Here is a 19156-nt window from a genome sequence, read left to right as displayed (position 1 = left end):
ATTGTGAAGAATAAAGGCATTCATATATATATATATATATATATATATATATATATATATATATATATATATATATATATATATACAGTATATATATATTAATGTTTATATTTTATATATATAATAGATCATAACAAATAATTATTTATATGTATATATACATATATAAACATATATATATTTATATATAATAAATCATAACAAATAATTGTGAAAATAATTTAATTTAAATATATATAATTATATATATATATATATTTAAAATAAATATGTTTCACAATTATGTATACATAATTATATATATTTAAAATAAATAATTTTCACAATTATTTATATATTTAATTTTGAAAAATATAGACATTAATATATATATATATATATACATATATAATAAATATTTTTCACAATTATTTATATATTTATATCAATAAATGGGATATAGACATTAATATACCTTTATATATATATATATACATATATATATATATACATAGTATACAGTGTTTTTCACAGATTGCCAGTTGACTTGTGGCAGTGGGGGCGTGGCTTGGGCGGTGTTAATATGACATCATATAATTTGCATATGGATATATTTTTTTTAATTGCCCAAAAAAATGATACATATATTTAAAAACAAATCTGTGTTATTAGTAATTATTCTTAAAGAATACATTTTAAAAAAGTAACAAGTATTTGCATATATATTTGTCTTTTTTTTTACATTGTTTTGATCTATTTTTCATATGTTGCTCCTATTTGTTGACTACAATGTGACACAGTCTGCAAATATTTGCTATTGGACTTGTTATGGTAAACATGTATTGATGTAGGGCGGAGGGTGAGAGGCAGTATGGTAAACATGTATTGATGTCGGGTGGAGGGTGAGAGGCAGTATGGTCAACATGTATTGATGTAGGGTGGAGGGTGAGAGGCAGTATGGTAAACATGTATTGATGTAGGGTGGAGGGTGAGAGGCAGTATGGTAAACATGTATTGATGTAGGGTGGAGGGTGGGAGGCAGTATGGTAGATGTAGGGTGGAGGGTGAGAGGCAGTATGGTAGATGTAGGGCGGCGGGTGAGAGGCAGTATGGTAAACATGTATTGATGTAGGGTGGAGGGTGAGAGGCAGTATGGTAGGGCGGAGGGTGAGAGGCAGTATGGTAGGGCGGCGGGTGAGAGGCAGTATGGTAGATGTAGGGTGGAGGGTGAGAGGCAGTATGGTAGGGCGGCGGGTGAGAGGCAGTATGGTAGGGCGGCGGGTGAGAGGCAGTATGGTAGATGTAGGGTGGAGGGTGAGAGGCAGTATTTCAGGTCAGGAAGTGTGTTGTGTCTCCCAAAGGACTGTGCTGTGTGGTTGACTTCCTGTCAGATGGAGGAAGTGAACTGTGTTCTTCTTAAAGCGTGATCCATGCAGGAGATGTGACAAGGGTGGTGCTGCTCGTCGCCATGACCAAGAAGACGTGTCTCCCGGGAAGCAAATGGGACAACCTTGTCAACGATTGTGTTTCCAGCAGCCTAGAGACCAGACCTCAACCTCCCACGCCAACAGGCTAGTATTGTCAGTGTGTTTTGTTTTGAATGCAAGAGCCAGAAAGAAGTTAGAGTTGTTCAACATGTTGTCAACAGAGCTCACCTCCACATTCACACCTGCAGACGTCCACTCTGACCCGCTGACGGCTCTGAGTCCGGTCCTGTGGGTGGTGCTGATGTTCACCACCCTGGCCTTCGTCTTGGCTCTGCTCGTCTGCTTTGTGATGGACAGACGACAGAGCAGACTACACACGACCTCAGGTAACTCCTCCGCCTGACCTCAGGTAACTCCTCCGCCTGACCTCAGGTAACTCCTCCGCCTGACCTCAGGTAACTCCTCCACCTGACCTCAGGTAACTCCTCCACCTGACCTCAGGTAACTCCTCCACCTGACCTCAGGTAACTCCTCCCCCTGACCTCAGGTAACTCCTCCGCCTGACCTCAGGTAACTCCTCCGCCTGACCTCAGGTAACTCCTCCACCTGACGTTCCAGCTTGCACTTTCTGCCTTTTGCTCATGACAATATTTCATAACATGGTCACTACTTCCTAGTTTCTCTTGTTATATTCTTATTTTACTGTTATATTTTTATTCTCATCGTAGCTTTTTATTTTTATTCTATTGTAATATTTTTCTATTTTGTCTCCATTTATACCCCCATTATTTACTTTTTACAATTTTGTACACTGCTGCTGGAATTTAAATGTTCCTGAGGGAACTCTCCTGAAGGAATCAATAAAGTACTATCTATCTATCTATCTATCTATCTATCTATGGAGGGTCAAATGAATTAAATATCTTTAAATATTTCCTTTTAATTAATTAACTAACTTAATTAACTTCGTCATTAGTTTATTTATTGTAAAATTAATTGTAATTATTCTAAACTTTAATGAATTATTTAAATATTTATTTATGCAATCATTTAATTAATTAGAATTGGAATTGAATACACAAATGTGGTGTTAAATAGATAATTAGTTTATATAATGAAAATTACTTTTGATTATTTTAAACTTGAATTATTTTACTATTTATTTATTCAACCATTTATTAGAATCGTAATTAAAGTTAAATGTGTCATTAGTTTATTTATTGTAAAATTAATTGTAATTATTCTAAAGTTGAATTCATTGTTTAAATATTTATTTATTCAATCATTTAATTCATTATAATTGGAATTAAATATACACATGTGTCATTAAATAGATCATTAGTTTATTTACTGAAAATTACTTTTAATTATTTTAAACTTTATTTACTTTAATATTCATTCATTATAATTGGAATTAAACACACAAATGTGGTATTAAATTAGTCATTAGATTATTTATTGTAAAATTAATTGTATTTATTCTAAACTTTATTTATTTTAATATTTATTTATTTAACCATGTAAGTAATTGTACTTTGAATGAAATACACAAATGTGTTATTAAATATATCATTCGTTTATTTAATGAAAATAATTATTTTAATTATTTTAAACATGAATTTTTTATTTTAATATTTATTAATTAATTCATTTAATTATAATTGGAATCAAACACACATGTGTTATTAAATGCACCATTAATTTATTTTATGCAAAATTACTTTTAATCATTTTAAACTTGTATTAATTATTTTAATATGTATTTATTCAATCATTGTAAGAATTATAATTGGAATTAAATGCATGAATGTGTTATTAAAAGTGTCATTAATTTATTGAATGTAAAATAATATTTAATAATTGTATTAATTGTTTCAGCATTCAATTGATTATTTATTCATGTAATCAATTTTAATTGGAATTAAATGTATAAAAGTGTTATTAAATGTGTCATTAATTTAATTTAATCAATATTAAGTATACATACAATATATACATTTATTTATTGTTTCAAAATGTAATTAACCATTGTATCATTTTATTCATTATAATGGTAATCAAATACTTAAATGTGTAAGCAACTATAACATGAATGTATTCCATTTTAATATGCATTTAAATATTAAATAATTATTTAGATATCAAAATAAATATTTTGTAGATTTTTAAATATTTAATGAAATATTTAATCGTTAAGTAATTTATTTTGTAAAAACATTTTGGATTTCATGATTTAATTATCATTAATTATATTCTAATGTAATTAATTATTTCATTCATTATTTAGTTAAATATTTCATGATTTATTTAATTATTCCAATAATGTCAGCACTTTATGAATGTATTTGATCTGTCAACCTCAGCCGTCAAAGTCAGTGGGCGGGGCTAACAGGAATCTAGACCAATGATTGCTTTCGCCTGAAGCGCCGGCTAACCAATCACGTGTTAGGATCCGCCCACTGACTCTGAGAGATAAAATCATATCATAAAGCGTCTGAAACACATTAAAAATATATATCTTTAAATCATGACATCATTCATTGAATAATAAATTCAATGATAAAATAATTAATTATATTATTAAATACAAGTATTCAATATTCAAATAATTAATTATATTATTAAATAATTCAATGTACTTTAACATTAAATAAATTAATGAAAGTAATTAATTAAAAATGTATTTCAAATAAATAATTAAATTATTGAATCAAATTAGATATTTCAATCATTAATTTATTGACTAAATAAATCATGAAATGTTCTTTGACATGAAATAAATGAATGACACATGAAGTCATAAATATTATGCTTACTGTAATATTCACTTGCTTTTCTCTTCTCTATGAGGAGCTCGGGTGTAGAAGTTCTCCTGGTGGGAGTGTCTCCTGATTAGTGGGAGTGTCTCCTGATTAGTGGGAGTGTCTCCTGATTGGTGGGAGTGTCTACTGATTGGTGGGAGTGTCTCTTGACTGGTGGGAGTGTCTCCTGATTGGTGGGAGTGTCTCCTGATTAGTGGGAGTGTCTCCTGATTAGTGGGAGTGTCTCCTGATTAGTGGGAGTGTCTCCTGATTAGTGGGAGTGTCTCCTGACTGGTGGGAGTGTCTACTGATTGGTGGGAGTGTCTCTTGACTGGTGGGAGTGTCTCCTGATTGGTGGGAGTGTCTCCTGACTGGTGGGAGTGTCTCCTGATTGGTGGGAGTGTCTCCTGATTGGTGGGAGTGTCTCCTGATTAGTGGGAGTGTCTCCTGACTGGTGGGAGTGTCTCCTGACTGGTGGGAGTGTCTTCTGATTGGTGGGAGTGTCTCCTCACTGGTGGGAGTGTCTCCTCACTGGTGGGAGTGTCTCTTGACTGGTGGGAGTGTCTCCTGATTAGTGGGAGTGTCTCCTGACTGGTGGGAGTGTCTCCTGACTGGTGGGAGTGTCTTCTGATTGGTGGGAGTGTCTCCTCACTGGTGGGAGTGTCTCTTGACTGGTGGGAGTGTCTCTTGACTGGTGGGAGTGTCTCCTGATTAGTGGGAGTGTCTCCTGACTGGTGGGAGTGTCTCCTGATTGGTGGGAGTGTCTCCTGATTGGTGGGAGTGTCTCCTGATTAGTGGGAGTGTCTCCTGACTGGTGGGAGTGTCTCCTGACTGGTGGGAGTGTCTTCTGATTGGTGGGAGTGTCTCCTCACTGGTGGGAGTGTCTCCTCACTGGTGGGAGTGTCTCTTGACTGGTGGGAGTGTCTCCTGATTAGTGGGAGTGTCTCCTGACTGGTGGGAGTGTCTCCTGACTGGTGGGAGTGTCTTCTGATTGGTGGGAGTGTCTCCTCACTGGTGGGAGTGTCTCTTGACTGGTGGGAGTGTCTCTTGACTGGTGGGAGTGTCTCCTGATTAGTGGGAGTGTCTCCTGACTGGTGGGAGTGTCTCCTGATTGGTGGGAGTGTCTCCTGATTGGTGGGAGTGTCTCCTGATTAGTGGGAGTGTCTCCTGACTGGTGGGAGTGTCTCCTGACTGGTGGGAGTGTCTTCTGATTGGTGGGAGTGTCTCCTCACTGGTGGGAGTGTCTCTTGACTGGTGGGAGTGTCTCCTGATTAGTGGGAGTGTCTCCTGACTGGTGGGAGTGTCTCCTGACTGGTGGGAGTGTCTCCTGATTGGTGGGAGTGTCTCCTGATTGGTGGGAGTGTCTCCTCACTGGTGGGAGTGTCTCCTGACTAGTGGGAGTGTCTGGTGAGTGGTGGGAGTGTCTACTCACTGGTGGGAGTGTCTGGTGAGTGGTGGGAGTGTCTGGTGAGTGGTGGGAGTGTCTACTCACTGGTGGGAGTGTCTGGTGAGTGGTGGGAGTGTCTACTCACTGGTGGGAGTGTCTACTCACTGGTGGGAGTGTCTGGTGAGTGGTGGGAGTGTCTACTCACTGGTGGGAGTGTCTGGTGAGTGGTGGGAGTGTCTACTCACTGGTGGGAGTGTCTGGTGAGTGGTGGGAGTGTCTGGTGAGTGCACAGGAAGTGGGGCAGCAGGTGCGAAGGTTGATGATGGTAGAAAGTGGTCAGTTTCACTTCTCCATCCTGTGGCCCCGCCCCTTTCTGCTGCTTGGGCTTCCTGTTCTCCTTTCACAAGTGTGTTGGCAGAAAGTGAAAGCAGGTCAACTTTACAGAGCAAAAGTAACTCTTCTTGTGAATGTGGGAGCCTCAAAAGTGTGATTTGAAGGAGGAGATATTTCAACAAGCGTGTAATGTTTACCAAACTGTGACGTCATGTTGTAGTCCCGTGTGTGTGTGTGTGTGTGTGTGTGTGTGTGTGTGTGTGTGTGTGTGTGTGTGTGTGTGTGTGTGTGTGTGTGTGTGTGTGTGTGTGTGTGTGTGTGTGTGTGTGTGTGTGTGTGTGTAGACCCCAGGATGTTGTAGTTGGTGTTAACACTTTAAGCAAGTACCTTCTTCACTTGACTGTTTGGTGACAAGAAGCACACAACCTGGCTAACAGGGAAATATACACATTTCACACTTCCTGGAACTTATGCATACACAGAAAGGGTAAGTCCAATAAGAGGAGAGTAAGAAATGCAACGATGGATTCACAGAAAGGGTAAGTCCAATAAGAGGAGAGTAAGAAATGGTCACATGCTGATGTATCTGTGACCTCAACCTCCAGTTGGAATACTTTGAAGATGCTGCAAACTTTACAAATCCATGAATTTTAGGTGTAAACATTAGCTGAATAGCTAGCATACAATGTTAGTGTGCTAATGTTAGCAATTGAATATAAGATCTTAGCATACAGTTTCAGTTTCAGTTTCAGTTTCAGTGTTTCATGTGACATCACATGGACAAAGATAAGACCTTCTGGAGGAAAGTTCTGTGGTCAGATGAAACAAAAATGCAGCTGTTTGGCCACAATACCCAGCAATATGTTTGGGGAGGCCTTTAATCCCAGGAACACCATGCCTACCCTCAAGCATGGTGGTGGTAGTATTATGCTCTGGGCCTGTTTTGCTGCCAATGGAACTGCTGCTTTAAATGGGACAATGAAAAAGGAGGATTAGCTCCAAATTGTTCAGGACAAGCTAAAATCATCAGCCTGGAGGTTGGGCGCAGTTGGGTGTTCCAACAGGACAATGACCCCAAACACACCCCAAAAGTGGTAAAGGAATGGCTAAATCAGGCTAGAATGAAGGTTTTAGAATGGCCTTCCCAAAGTCCTGACTTAAAGGTGTGGACAATGCTGAAGAAACAAGTCCATGTCAGAAAAGCAACACATTTAGCTGAACTGCAGCAATTTAGTGGTCAAGTGGTCAAGCAGAAGCTTGTGGATGGCTACCAAAAGTGTCTTATTGCAGGTCAACTTGCCAAGGAAGCAAATATTAACATTGCTGTATGTATACTTTTCACCCTCACATTTTCAGTAGACTCATAATAAATTCATAAAAGAAGCAAACTTCATGAATGTTTTAGTGAGCAACAAGTATGTGCTCCAATCACTACATCACAACAACAAGTATGTGCTCCAATCACTACATCACAACAAAATAAGAATGATTGTAAAGTCAAGACAGCCATGACATGATGTTCTTTACAAGTGGATGTACACTTATGACCACCACTGTACGAGACTGCTTTGACTCATGGTGCCGTTTAAAAGTCACACCCACAGCCATGAACCCATAATGCATTGCTGCAAATAAATACAAGTTGAAAGCAAAATGTCTTGACTTTTGTAGTGGGAAGTTGTGATGTGGAGGGTAGGTGCTGCCTTGTCGGGATACTTTGTGATGTGGAGGGAAGGTGCTGCCTTGTCGGGATACTTTGTGATGTGGAGGGTAGGTGCTGCCTTGTCGGGATACTTTGTGATGTGGAGGGTAGGTGCTGCCTTGTCAGGATACTTTGTGATGTGGAGGGTAGGTGCTGCCTTGTCGGGATACTTTGTGATGTGGAGGGTAGGTGCTGCCTTGTCGGGATGCTTTGTGATGTGGAGGGTAGGTGCTGCCTTGTCGGGATACTTTGTGATGTGGAGGGTAGGTGCTGCCTTGTCGGGATACTTTGTGATGTGGAGGGTAGGTGCTGCCTTGTCGGGATACTTTGTGATGTGGAGGGTAGGTGCTGCCTTGTCGGGATACTTTGTGATGTGGAGGGTAGGTGCTGCCTTGTCGGGATACTTTGTGATGTGGAGGGTAGGTGCTGCCTTGTCGGGATACTTTGTGATGTGGAGGGTAGGTGCTGCCTTGTCTGGATACTTTGTGATGTGGAGGGTAGGTGCTGCCTTGTCGGGATACTTTGTGATGTGGAGGGTAGGTGCTGCCTTGTCGGGATACTTTGTGATGTGGAGGGTAGGTGCTGCCTTGTCGGGATACTTTGTGATGGGGAGGGTAGGTGCTGCCTTGTCAGGATACTTTGTGATGTGGAGGGTAGGTGCTGCCTTGTCGGGATACTTTGTGATGTGGAGGGTAGGTGCTGCCTTGTCAGGATACTTTGTGATGTGGAGGGTAGGTGCTGCCTTGTCGGGATACTTTGTGATGTGGAGGGTAGGTGCTGCCTTGTCGGGATGCTTTGTGATGTGGAGGGTAGGTGCTGCCTTGTCGGGATACTTTGTGATGTGGAGGGTAGGTGCTGCCTTGTCGGGATACTTTGTGATGTGGAGGGTAGGTGCTGCCTTGTCGGGATACTTTGTGATGTGGAGGGTAGGTGCTGCCTTGTCGGGATACTTTGTGATGTGGAGGGTAGGTGCTGCCTTGTCGGGATACTTTGTGATGTGGAGGGTAGGTGCTGCCTTGTCGGGATACGTTGTGATGTGGAGGGTAGGTGCTGCCTTGTCGGGATACTTTGTGATGTGGAGGGTAGGTGCTGGCTTGTCGGGATACTTTGTGATGTGGAGGGTAGGTGCTGCCTTGTCTGGATACTTTGTGATGTGGAGGGTAGGTGCTGGCTTGTCTGGATACTTTGGTTGGAATGTTGCAGTCTTCTTTGTGGTGTACCTTTTTGTCCATACCTTGGCAGGGAACTTTATTTTGAAAGTTTTCCCGAGCCGGTCAGCTGTCTTTAGACACGTCACAGCAGGAAGCTACAAGAGCTCAGACGAAGGCTGAAGTGTCAGCAGGAAAGAAAGTTCTCTGACACTAAACAACTTAGTCTGAACACAAGAATGTAGCACCTATGACCGTGTCTGGGAACTCTGCCTAGCAACAAGGACCTTTATTGTCACACCACTTCCTGGCAACTAAGATGTACGTAACAATCAAATAAGTGGTGTGTACAATACTTACAGTATTAACACTTTTTAGGGCGCAACAAAAACCTGGCTTTAGCAAAACTATAGTGTAGTGTCTGGGACTGGAATTAGTGTCAAACTTGCAAATAAGACTGAGAGATGTGATCAATATATGGGGATCAATACTTTGCACACCTCACATTCATTCTCCAAGTGTCAATAAATCAACACTTTTCTTTGCAGAGCAAACAGAAGCTGAAGCACAGACCTCAACCTCCAAGACCTCAACCTCCAAGACCTCACCCTCCAAGACCTCACCCTCCAAGACCTCACCCTCCAAGAGCAGCACTGCTGCTGCCTGCGCCCACCATCCTCATTCTCATCTTCATCACCAGGAGTTGCGTGACGGACTCCACCATTGTGGCTGTGCAGGGTGGGGCCAACCAGCCCGGGAGGAAGAAGGTGTGTTGGTGTGCTGGCCGGCCAGGGAGCACAGAGTTCCACTTCCTGCCACGGAGCTGGGGGACACCGCCTTGGTGACCACCAAGACTGTGTAGAAGAAGACCACTTCCTGATGACCTCACTTCCTGCCACGGAGCTGGGGGACACCGCCTTGGTGACCACCAAGACTGTGTAGAAGAAGACCACTTCCTGATGACCACAACTTAGAAAATAAAGCAGTTGCTCCAGACGGTCTCGTCAAACAGATAAGTGCTAAGTTGTGAAGTGAAGTGAAGTGAATTATATTTATATAGCGCTTTATTCTAGTGACTCAAAGCGCTTTACATAGTGAAACCCAATATCTAAGTTACATTTAAACCAGTGTGGGTGGCACTGAGAGCAGGTGGGTAAAGTGTCTTGCCCAAGGACACAACGGCAGTGACTAGGATGGCGGAAGCGGGAATCGAACCTGGAACCCTCAGGTTGATGGCACGGCCACTCTACCAACCGAGCTATACCGCCCCAAGTTCTCCTCAAACTTTCTTACTTCAGCCTTTGCTTCCTGCTGAGACCTTTCAAAATAAAATTCCCAGAGGACAGTGTCCCAGGCGTGTTGGCCCCTCACTTCCCCATTTCCATAATCTCGTCTCTTTATTTCTTTCTGCTTCCATTTAGTCTTTTCAAGCGGAAGTAGAAGTGCGGTTTCATCTTGTAGCCGTCCATAGCGTTTCTCCTCATAGATTCTTCATTCAACCTTTGTAAGTTTTACAAAAGAACCAAAAGTGACTAAACTGTCTAAAAGTGAGTAAAGTGTCTAAAAGTGAGTAAAGTGTCTAAAAGTGAGTAAAGTGTCTAAAAGTGAGTAAAGTGTCTAAAAGTGAGTAAAGTGTCTAAAAGTGAGTAAAGTGTCTAAAAGGGACTAAAGTGTCTAAAAGTGAGTAAAGTGTCTAAAAGTGAGTAAAGTGTCTAAAAGTGACTAAAGTGTCTAAAAGTGAGTAAAGTGTCTAAAAGTGAGTAAAGTGTCTAAAAGGGACTAAAGTGTCTAAAAGTGAGTAAAGTGTCTAAAAGTGAGTAAAGTGTCTAAAAGTGAGTAAAGTGTCTAAAAGTGACTAAAGTGTCTAAAAGTGAGTAAAGTGTCTAAAAGTGACTAAAGTGTCTAAAAGTGAGTAAAGTGTCTCATGTGTGATGTTTGCGTGCTCATTTCTACCTGCTAGCCTCATGTAGTCAAGCTAGCATCTGTAATGTTTGTTTCATCCACACAGGATCTTCTTGATGACGTCACATCTTGTTGATGACGTCACATCTTGTTGATGTGATGTCACATCTTGTTGATGACGTCACATCTTGTTGATGTGATGTCACATCTTCTTGATGACGTCACATCTTGTTGATGACGTCACATCTTGTTGATGACATCACATCAATAAGATGTGATGTCACATCTTCTTGATGACGTCACATCTTGTTGATGACGTCACATCTTGTTGATGATGTCACATCTTGTTGATGACGTCACATCTTGTTGATGTGATGTCACATCTTCTTGATGACGTCACATCTTGTTGATGACGTCACATCTTGTTGATGACATCACATCTTGTTGATGACTTCACATCTTGTTGATGACGTCACATCTTGTTGATGTGATGTCACATCTTGTTGATGTGATGTCACATCTTGTTGATGACGTCACATCTTGTTGATGACGCCACATCTTGTTGATGATGTCACATCTTGTTGATGACGTCACATCTTGTTGATGACGTCACATCTTGTTGATGTGATGTCACAACTTCTTGATGACGTCACATCTTGTTGATGACGTCGCATCTTGTTGATGACGTCACATCTTCTTGATGACGTCACATCTTGTTGATGACATCACATCTTGTTGATGTGATGTCACATCTTGTTGATGACGTCACATCTTGTTGATGACGTCACATCTTGTTGATGACGTCACATCTTGTTGATGACATCACATCTTGTTGATGTGATGTCACATCTTGTTGATGACGTCACATCCTGTTGATGTGATGTCACATCTTGTTGATGACGTCACATCTTGTTGATGACGTCACATCTTGTTGATGACGCCACATCTTGTTGATGTGATGTCACATCTTCTTGATGACGTCACATCTTGTTGATGTGATGTCACATCTTCTTGATGACGTCACATCTTGTTGATGACGTCACATCTTGTTGATGACATCACATCTTGTTGATGTGATGTCACATCTTGTTGATGACGTCACATCTTGTTGATGTGATGTCACATCTTCTTGATGACGTCACATCTTGTTGATGACGTCACATCTTGTTGATGACATCACATCTTGTTGATGACGTCACATCTTGTGGATGCGATGTCACATCTTGTTGATGACGTCACATCTTGTTGATGACATCACATCTTGTTGATGACGTCACATCTTGTTGATGACGTCACATCTTGTTGATGACGTCACATCCTGTTGATGACGTCACATCTTGTTGATGACGTCACATCTTGGTGATGACGTCACATCTTGTTGATGACGTCACGTCTTGTTGATGACGTCACGTCTTGTTGATGACGTCACATCTTCTTGATGACGTCACATCTTGTTGATGATGTCACATCTTGTTGATGACGTCACATCTTGGTGATGACGTCACATCTTGTTGATGACGTCACATCTTGTTGATGACGTCACATCTTGGTGATGACGTCACATCTTGTTGATGACGTCACGTCCTGTTGATGACGTCACATCTTGTTGATGACGTCATATCTTGTTGATGACGTCACATCTTGTTGATGACGTCACATCTTGTTGATGACGTCACATCTTGTTGATGACGTCACATCTTGTTGATGAAGTCACATCTTGTTGATGACATCACATCTTGTTGATGACGTCACATCTTGTTGACGTCACATCTTGTTGATGACGTCACATCTTGTTGACGACGTCACATCTTGTTGATGACGTCACATCTTGTTGATGAAGTCACATCTTGTTGATGACATCACATCTTGTTGATGACGTCACATCTTGTTGACGTCACGTCTTGTTGATGACGTCACGTCTTTTTGATGACGTCACGTCTTGTTGATGACGTCACGTCTTGTTGATGACGTCACGTCTTGTTGATGTGATGTCACGTCTTGTTGATGACGTCACGTCTTGTTGATGACGTCACATCTTGTTGATGCCGTCACATCTTGTTGATGACGTCACGTCTTGTTGATGTCACGTCTTGTTGATGGCGTCACGTCTTGTTGATGTGATGTCACATCTTGTTGATGACGTCACATCTTGTTGATGACATCACATCTTGTTGATGACGTCACATCTTGTTGATGTGATGTCACATCTTGTTGATGACGTCACATCTTGTTGATGACATCACATCTTGTTGATGACGTCACATCTTGTTGATGACGTCACATCTTGTTGATGACATCACATCTTCTTGATGACGTCACATCTTGTTGATGACGTCACATCTTGTTGATGACGTCACATCTTGTTGATGACGCCACATCTTGTTGATGACGTCACATCTTGTTGATGACATCACATCTTGTTGATGTGATGTCACATCTTGTTGATGACGTCACATCTTGTTGATGTGATGTCACATCTTCTTGATGACGTCACATCTTGTTGATGACGTCACATCTTGTTGATGACATCACATCTTGTTGATGACGTCACATCTTGTGGATGCGATGTCACATCTTGTTGATGACGTCACATCTTGTTGATGACATCACATCTTGTTGATGACGTCACATCTTGTTGATGACGTCACATCTTGTTGATGACGTCACATCCTGTTGATGACGTCACATCTTGTTGATGACGTCACATCTTGGTGATGACGTCACATCTTGTTGATGACGTCACGTCTTGTTGATGACGTCACGTCTTGTTGATGACGTCACATCTTCTTGATGACGTCACATCTTGTTGATGATGTCACATCTTGTTGATGACGTCACATCTTGGTGATGACGTCACATCTTGTTGATGACGTCACATCTTGTTGATGACGTCACATCTTGGTGATGACGTCACATCTTGTTGATGACGTCACGTCCTGTTGATGACGTCACATCTTGTTGATGACGTCATATCTTGTTGATGACGTCACATCTTGTTGATGACGTCACATCTTGTTGATGACGTCACATCTTGTTGATGACGTCACATCTTGTTGATGAAGTCACATCTTGTTGATGACATCACATCTTGTTGATGACGTCACATCTTGTTGACGGCACATCTTGTTGATGACGTCACATCTTGTTGACGACGTCACATCTTGTTGATGACGTCACATCTTGTTGATGAAGTCACATCTTGTTGATGACATCACATCTTGTTGATGACGTCACATCTTGTTGACGTCACGTCTTGTTGATGACGTCACGTCTTGTTGATGTGATGTCACGTCTTGTTGATGACGTCACGTCTTGTTGATGACGTCACATCTTGTTGATGCCGTCACATCTTGTTGATGACGTCACGTCTTGTTGATGTCACGTCTTGTTGATGGCGTCACGTCTTGTTGATGTGATGTCACATCTTGTTGATGACGTCACATCTTGTTGATGACATCACATCTTGTTGATGACGTCACATCTTGTTGATGTGATGTCACATCTTGTTGATGACGTCACATCTTGTTGATGACATCACATCTTGTTGATGACGTCACATCTTGTTGATGACGTCACATCTTGTTGATGACATCACATCTTCTTGATGACGTCACATCTTGTTGATGACGTCACATCTTGTTGATGACGTCACATCTTGTTGATGACGCCACATCTTGTTGATGACGTCACATCTTGTTGATGACGTCACATCTTTGTCTTTCTTTCTCCTTTTCTTTTGCCTTTTTTCTGCCTGGCTTGTGTTTTCCTTTCTGTTTGTCCCCCCAGATACTGAGAACATGTTCCTCCGGTCTGTCTTTTTCTTACTGGTCCGGTTCTAAAGTGTTCTGACCAGCGAGAGGAAGTTGTGATGTGGAGGGGAGGTGCTGGCTTTTCTGGATTCTGTGGTTTGAATGTTGCCATCTTCTTTTGTCCATACCTTGGCGGGGAACTTTATTTTGAAAATGTTTCCGACCTGATCAGCTGTTTTCAGACAGTCACAGCAGGAAGCTACAACATAAGAAAGTTCTCTGACACTAAACAACTTAGTCTGAAGACAAGAATGTAGCACCTATGACCGTGTCTGGGAACTCTGCCTAGCAACAAGGACCTTTATTGTCACACCACTTCCTGGCAACTGGGAACTCTGCCTAGCAACAAGGACCTTTATTGTCACACCACTTCCTGGCAACTAAGATGTACGTAACAATCAAATAAGTGGTGTGTACAATACTTACAGTATTAACACTTTTTAGGGCACACCAAAAACCTGGATTTAGCAAAGACTGGACTGACTCGCCCACACAGCATTTTTATTCTTATTGTAATATTTTTCTATTTTGTTTGCATTTATTCCCCCATTATTTACTTTTTAAATTCCATCTCAATTCTGTACACTGCTGTTGGAATTTTAATTTTCCTGAGGGAACTCTCCTGAAGGAATCAATAAAGTACTATCTATACATCTATACATCTATACATCTATCTATCTATCTATACATCTATCTATCCATCTATCTATCTATCTATCTATCTATCTATCTATCTATCTATCTATCTATCTATCTATCTATCTATCTATCTATCTATCTATCTATCTATCTATCTATCTATCTATCTATCTAAACTGTACTCTGCTGCCATCTGCTGTCTGGGACTGGAATTACATTAGTGTCAAACTTGCAAATAAGACTTGAGGAATGTGAAAATAAAAGAAGAACAAAAACCGGACAGCAGGTGTCATAATCGGACTATTCATCAATGTTGCAATACAAAATGAGATTTTATACCAAAAACTATTATTTATTAACACACACAAAAGTATTGAAAATCGGTACCGTATCGGTCCAAATGTGAACAGCATATCATAGCAACAGTTTGACTGCACACTTCAGGTGCATTTCTAGCCAGGTGACAAAAAGTAGATGCAGGAGGAGTTCACCACAGGAAGTGACTCCAGGCAGGAGGAGTTCACCACAGGAAGTGACTCCAGGCAGGAGGAGTTCACCACAGGAAGTGACTCCAGGCAGGAGGAGTTCACCACAGGAAGTGACTCCAGGCAGGAGGAGTTCACCACAGGAAGTGACTCCAGGCAGGAGTTCACCACAGGAAGTGACTCCAGGCAGGAGGAGTTCACCACAGGAAGTGACTCCAGACAGGAGGAGTTCACCACAGGAAGTGACTCCAGGCAGGAGGAGTTCACCACAGGAAGTGACTCCAGGCAGGAGGAGTTCACCACAGGAAGTGACTCCAGGCAGGAGGAGTTCACCACAGGAAGTGACTCCAGGCAGGAGTTCACCACAGGAAGTGACTCCAGGCAGGAGGAGTTCACCACAGGAAGTGACTCCTGGCAGAAGTTCACCACAGGAAGTGACTCCAGGCAGGAGTTCACCACAGGAAGTGACTCCAGGCAGGAGGAGTTCACCACAGGAAGTGACTCCAGGCAGGAGGAGTTCACCACAGGAAGTGACTCCAGGCAGGAGGAGTTTACCACAGGAAGTGACTCCAGACAGGAGGAGTTCACCACAGGAAGTGACTCCAGGCAGGAGTTCACCACAGGAAGTGTGCAGACATGGTTTCATAACACAAGACGTGACTGAATAAGCACATTTTCTGCTGAAAAAGGACAATGAAGGTGATGCAAAATAAGACATTTTCTGCTGCGTCAGCAAATTGTGTTTGCCAGAGTCCCGGCGTGGAGTCCGAAGAACGCCCGCAGTGTTCGTAGCAGGAAGTCCTGGTCCTGCACCGTCACAGGTGAGTTCCGGGCTCATCCGTCACGGCCAAGTGGAAGTACTCGGGCGGCCCGCTGTCCGGGTCCCTCTTTGACGCTTTGGCAGACAAGGTTTTCCTCTTTCCCAAGACCTCGGCATCTTCTCCTCGCTTCTCCAGGCTGGACACGATCATCTCAGCCAGGTCCTGCTGCAGCCTCTGGAAGTTCTCCCTGGACCCACACCAAGGTCTGGTCAAGAACAAGGACACTCGCTCGTGCTTCCAACCCAACGACAGTCTTACTTCAAATTAGGATTGTACTAGTGTAGTATCATGGTACTCTGTTTACTGGTACTAGTGTAGTATCATGGTACTCGGTTTACTGGTACTAGTGTAGTATTATGGTACTCGATATACTGGTACTAGTGTAGTATCATGGTACTCGGTTTACTGGTACTAGAGTAGTATCATGGTACTCGGTTTACTGGTATTAGTGTAGTATCATGGTACTTGGTATACTGGTACTAGTGTAGTATCACGGTACTTGGTATACTGTACTAATGAATATATATATATATATATATATATATATATATATATATATATATATATATATATATATATATATATATATATATATATATGTACGTGTGGGAAAAAATCACAAGACTATTTCATCTCTACAGGCCTGTTTCATGAGGGGTTTCCTCAATCCTCAGGAGATTTTAATGGAAGCATTCACATACCATGGTTTATATAGGACACAGAGCGGGTGGGTACAGGCAGGCGTGGTGATTGACTCATGTGTTACCTAGGAGGTGTTTCCTTCTGTGACGGCATGCTGATACAATTTCGCTGCGCTTGTTGAGGGATGACAAGTCTGGACGGTATATAATAAACAGTTTCTCTTTTAAGCGTAGGTTGCATCTTTTGTTACCACTGTTGTAAGGTGTGCTGGATGCAAGAATTTGCCATGTTATAGAGTATTCAACATTATTGTCTTTGAGATTCCAAATGTGTTTACTGAGTTCTGTAGTGTTCCGCAGGCTTTTGCACCTGAAAGAAGCCTTGTGGTTGTTCCATCTGGTTTTGAATGCTCCCTCAGTTAATCCTACATATGTGTCGGAGACTCGGATGTGTTAATGTCCTTGCGTGTTACCTTTGCTTGGTAAACGACTGATGGTTGTAAGCACCCCCCGTTGAGAGGGCAATCAGGTTTCTTGCGGCAGTTACAGCCTTTGTCGGTTTTGGAGTCGTTCTGCCTGGTGGTGGGCGGCTCCTTTTCAATTGCTTTGTTGTGGTTTGAAATGATTTGCCGCATGTTGTTCATGCAGCTGTAGCTCAATTTAATGTTGTTCTTGTTGAATACTTTTCTTAGGGTGTTGCCTTTGGGGAAGTGTTTGTCGATCAGGGTGAGGAATTTGTGGCCAATATTAGTTGAGACGTTTTTGCTGTATGGGGGGTTGTACCAGATAATGTTGTTTCCTTTTCTGCTCCTTTTTGGTTGGTTTCCTGGCGTGGGTTCGTAGGTGAGGGTGAAGTTGTATCCGCTTTCATCAAGTGCTTTTTGGTACGGGGGGGTTGCTTTGTCGAATTCAGCTTTGCTAGATGACAGCATCGATAGTCTTTTATTAATTCCGGTAGGTATTCTTTTCGTGGTGGTGGGTGGGTGGTTGCTGTCATGGTGCACGTATTGGAGTGTTGTGTTGGGTTTGGTGAATGGTTGGTAGCTGTTATTCCTCAGGTTGAAAGTGACGTCGAGGAAGTTGATGGTTTGCTTGTTGGCTTCAATTGTGATCCGTAGACTGTTCTCTTTGAAGATTTGGCATATACACTTCTTGGTATTCTCGCTGCTCCTTGGCGAGGCGCGACACACTGCCAGTCCGTCATCACGGTAAATACCAAGGTTCAGGTTGAGGCTAGCGAGCTGGGAGAGGAGGAAACTCCCAACAAGTTCGCACGTTTCTGCTCCGTCGAAACTCCCCATAGTGACGTCGAATGTTGAATTGTTCTTTTTTTGCCATGGTGTACCGTTGCGGAAGAGTATGGAGTTCTTTGCGTGGATGATGATGTTTCTTTCCTTGCCTGTGATTGAGTCATAGTCCGAAGCAAAGTCTAGTGCTTTGGTCAGTAGGTCTTGCGTGATGGAAGGGTAAAATTCTTCAACATGGAAGGAGATGAAGTTGTGCTGTTGTTTGTCTTGGATGTTGCTGAACTATTTGATTACTGCTGCTGTATTTCTCCATTGGTTGAGTGGTGTTTTGTCTGTCATTTTTGTGTTGATTCTGTCCAGGATTGTTTTGCTGATTTTTCCTATTTCGGATTTAGTTGGGTTTATTAGTCAGCATGATGGGTTATTTGCGAAGTTGGGTTTGTGGACCACAAACCCAAGTTGGGTTTGTGCACCATGACAGCAACCACCCACCCACCACCACGAAAAGAATACCTACCAGAATTAATAAAAGACTATCGATGCTGTCATCTAGCAAAGCTGAATTCGACAAAGCAACCCCCCCGTACCAAAAAGCACTTGATGAAAGCGGATACAACTTCACCCTCACCTACGAACCCACGCCAGGAAACCAACCAAAAAGGAGCAGAAAAGGAAACAACATTATCTGGTACAACCCCCCATACAGCAAAAACGTCTCAACTAATATTGGCCACAAATTCCTCACCCTGATCGACAAACACTTCCCCAAAGGCAACACCCTAAGAAAAGTATTCAACAAGAACAACATTAAATTGAGCTACAGCTGCATGAACAA

The 19156-nt window shown here is 41.8% G+C and overlaps 2 protein-coding genes across 4 annotated transcripts in view; one reads left to right on the top strand and one right to left on the bottom strand.

Moving 5' to 3' along the window:
* Positions 1–1272: 1272 nt before the first annotated feature.
* Positions 1273–9639, top strand: LOC133643324 (uncharacterized). The gene is made up of 4 exons (XM_062037814.1): positions 1273–1312; positions 1416–1550; positions 1655–1792; positions 9326–9639. Exons 1-4 carry the CDS (start codon positions 1273–1275, stop codon positions 9637–9639), a joined length of 627 nt encoding a protein of 208 aa, XP_061893798.1.
* A 6308-nt stretch (positions 9640–15947) lies between these two features.
* The window catches only part of gucy2ca (guanylate cyclase 2Ca), a 59404-nt gene continuing 56195 nt past the window's right edge, over positions 15948–19156 (bottom strand). For 2 of the 3 annotated variants that reach the window (XM_062038019.1, XM_062038020.1), the window contains one exon: positions 15950–16620. In XM_062038019.1, the coding sequence (XP_061894003.1) occupies positions 16428–16620 (193 nt within the window). In that variant the 3' untranslated portion in view covers positions 15950–16427. Of the gene's footprint in view, positions 16621–19156 lie in introns of all 3 variants that reach the window. The other variant, XM_062038018.1, reaches the window with a different exon arrangement.

This window comes from Entelurus aequoreus, linkage group LG26 (genome assembly GCF_033978785.1).
Source record: "Entelurus aequoreus isolate RoL-2023_Sb linkage group LG26, RoL_Eaeq_v1.1, whole genome shotgun sequence".
NCBI classification, from domain to species: Eukaryota; Metazoa; Chordata; class Actinopteri; order Syngnathiformes; family Syngnathidae; genus Entelurus; species Entelurus aequoreus.
This window is presented reverse-complemented; position numbering and strand designations above follow the sequence as displayed.

Coding starts and splice junctions, on each gene's coding strand:
- LOC133643324 (XM_062037814.1), top strand. CDS start 1,273: ATGGTAGATGTAGGGTGGAGGGTGAGAGGCAGTATTTCAG. Junction 1,313..1,415: donor GGTGAGAGGCAGTATTTCAG/GTCAGGAAGTGT, acceptor TGATCCATGCAG/GAGATGTGACAAGGGTGGTG. Junction 1,793..9,325: donor CAGACTACACACGACCTCAG/GTAACTCCTCCG, acceptor TTTTCTTTGCAG/AGCAAACAGAAGCTGAAGCA.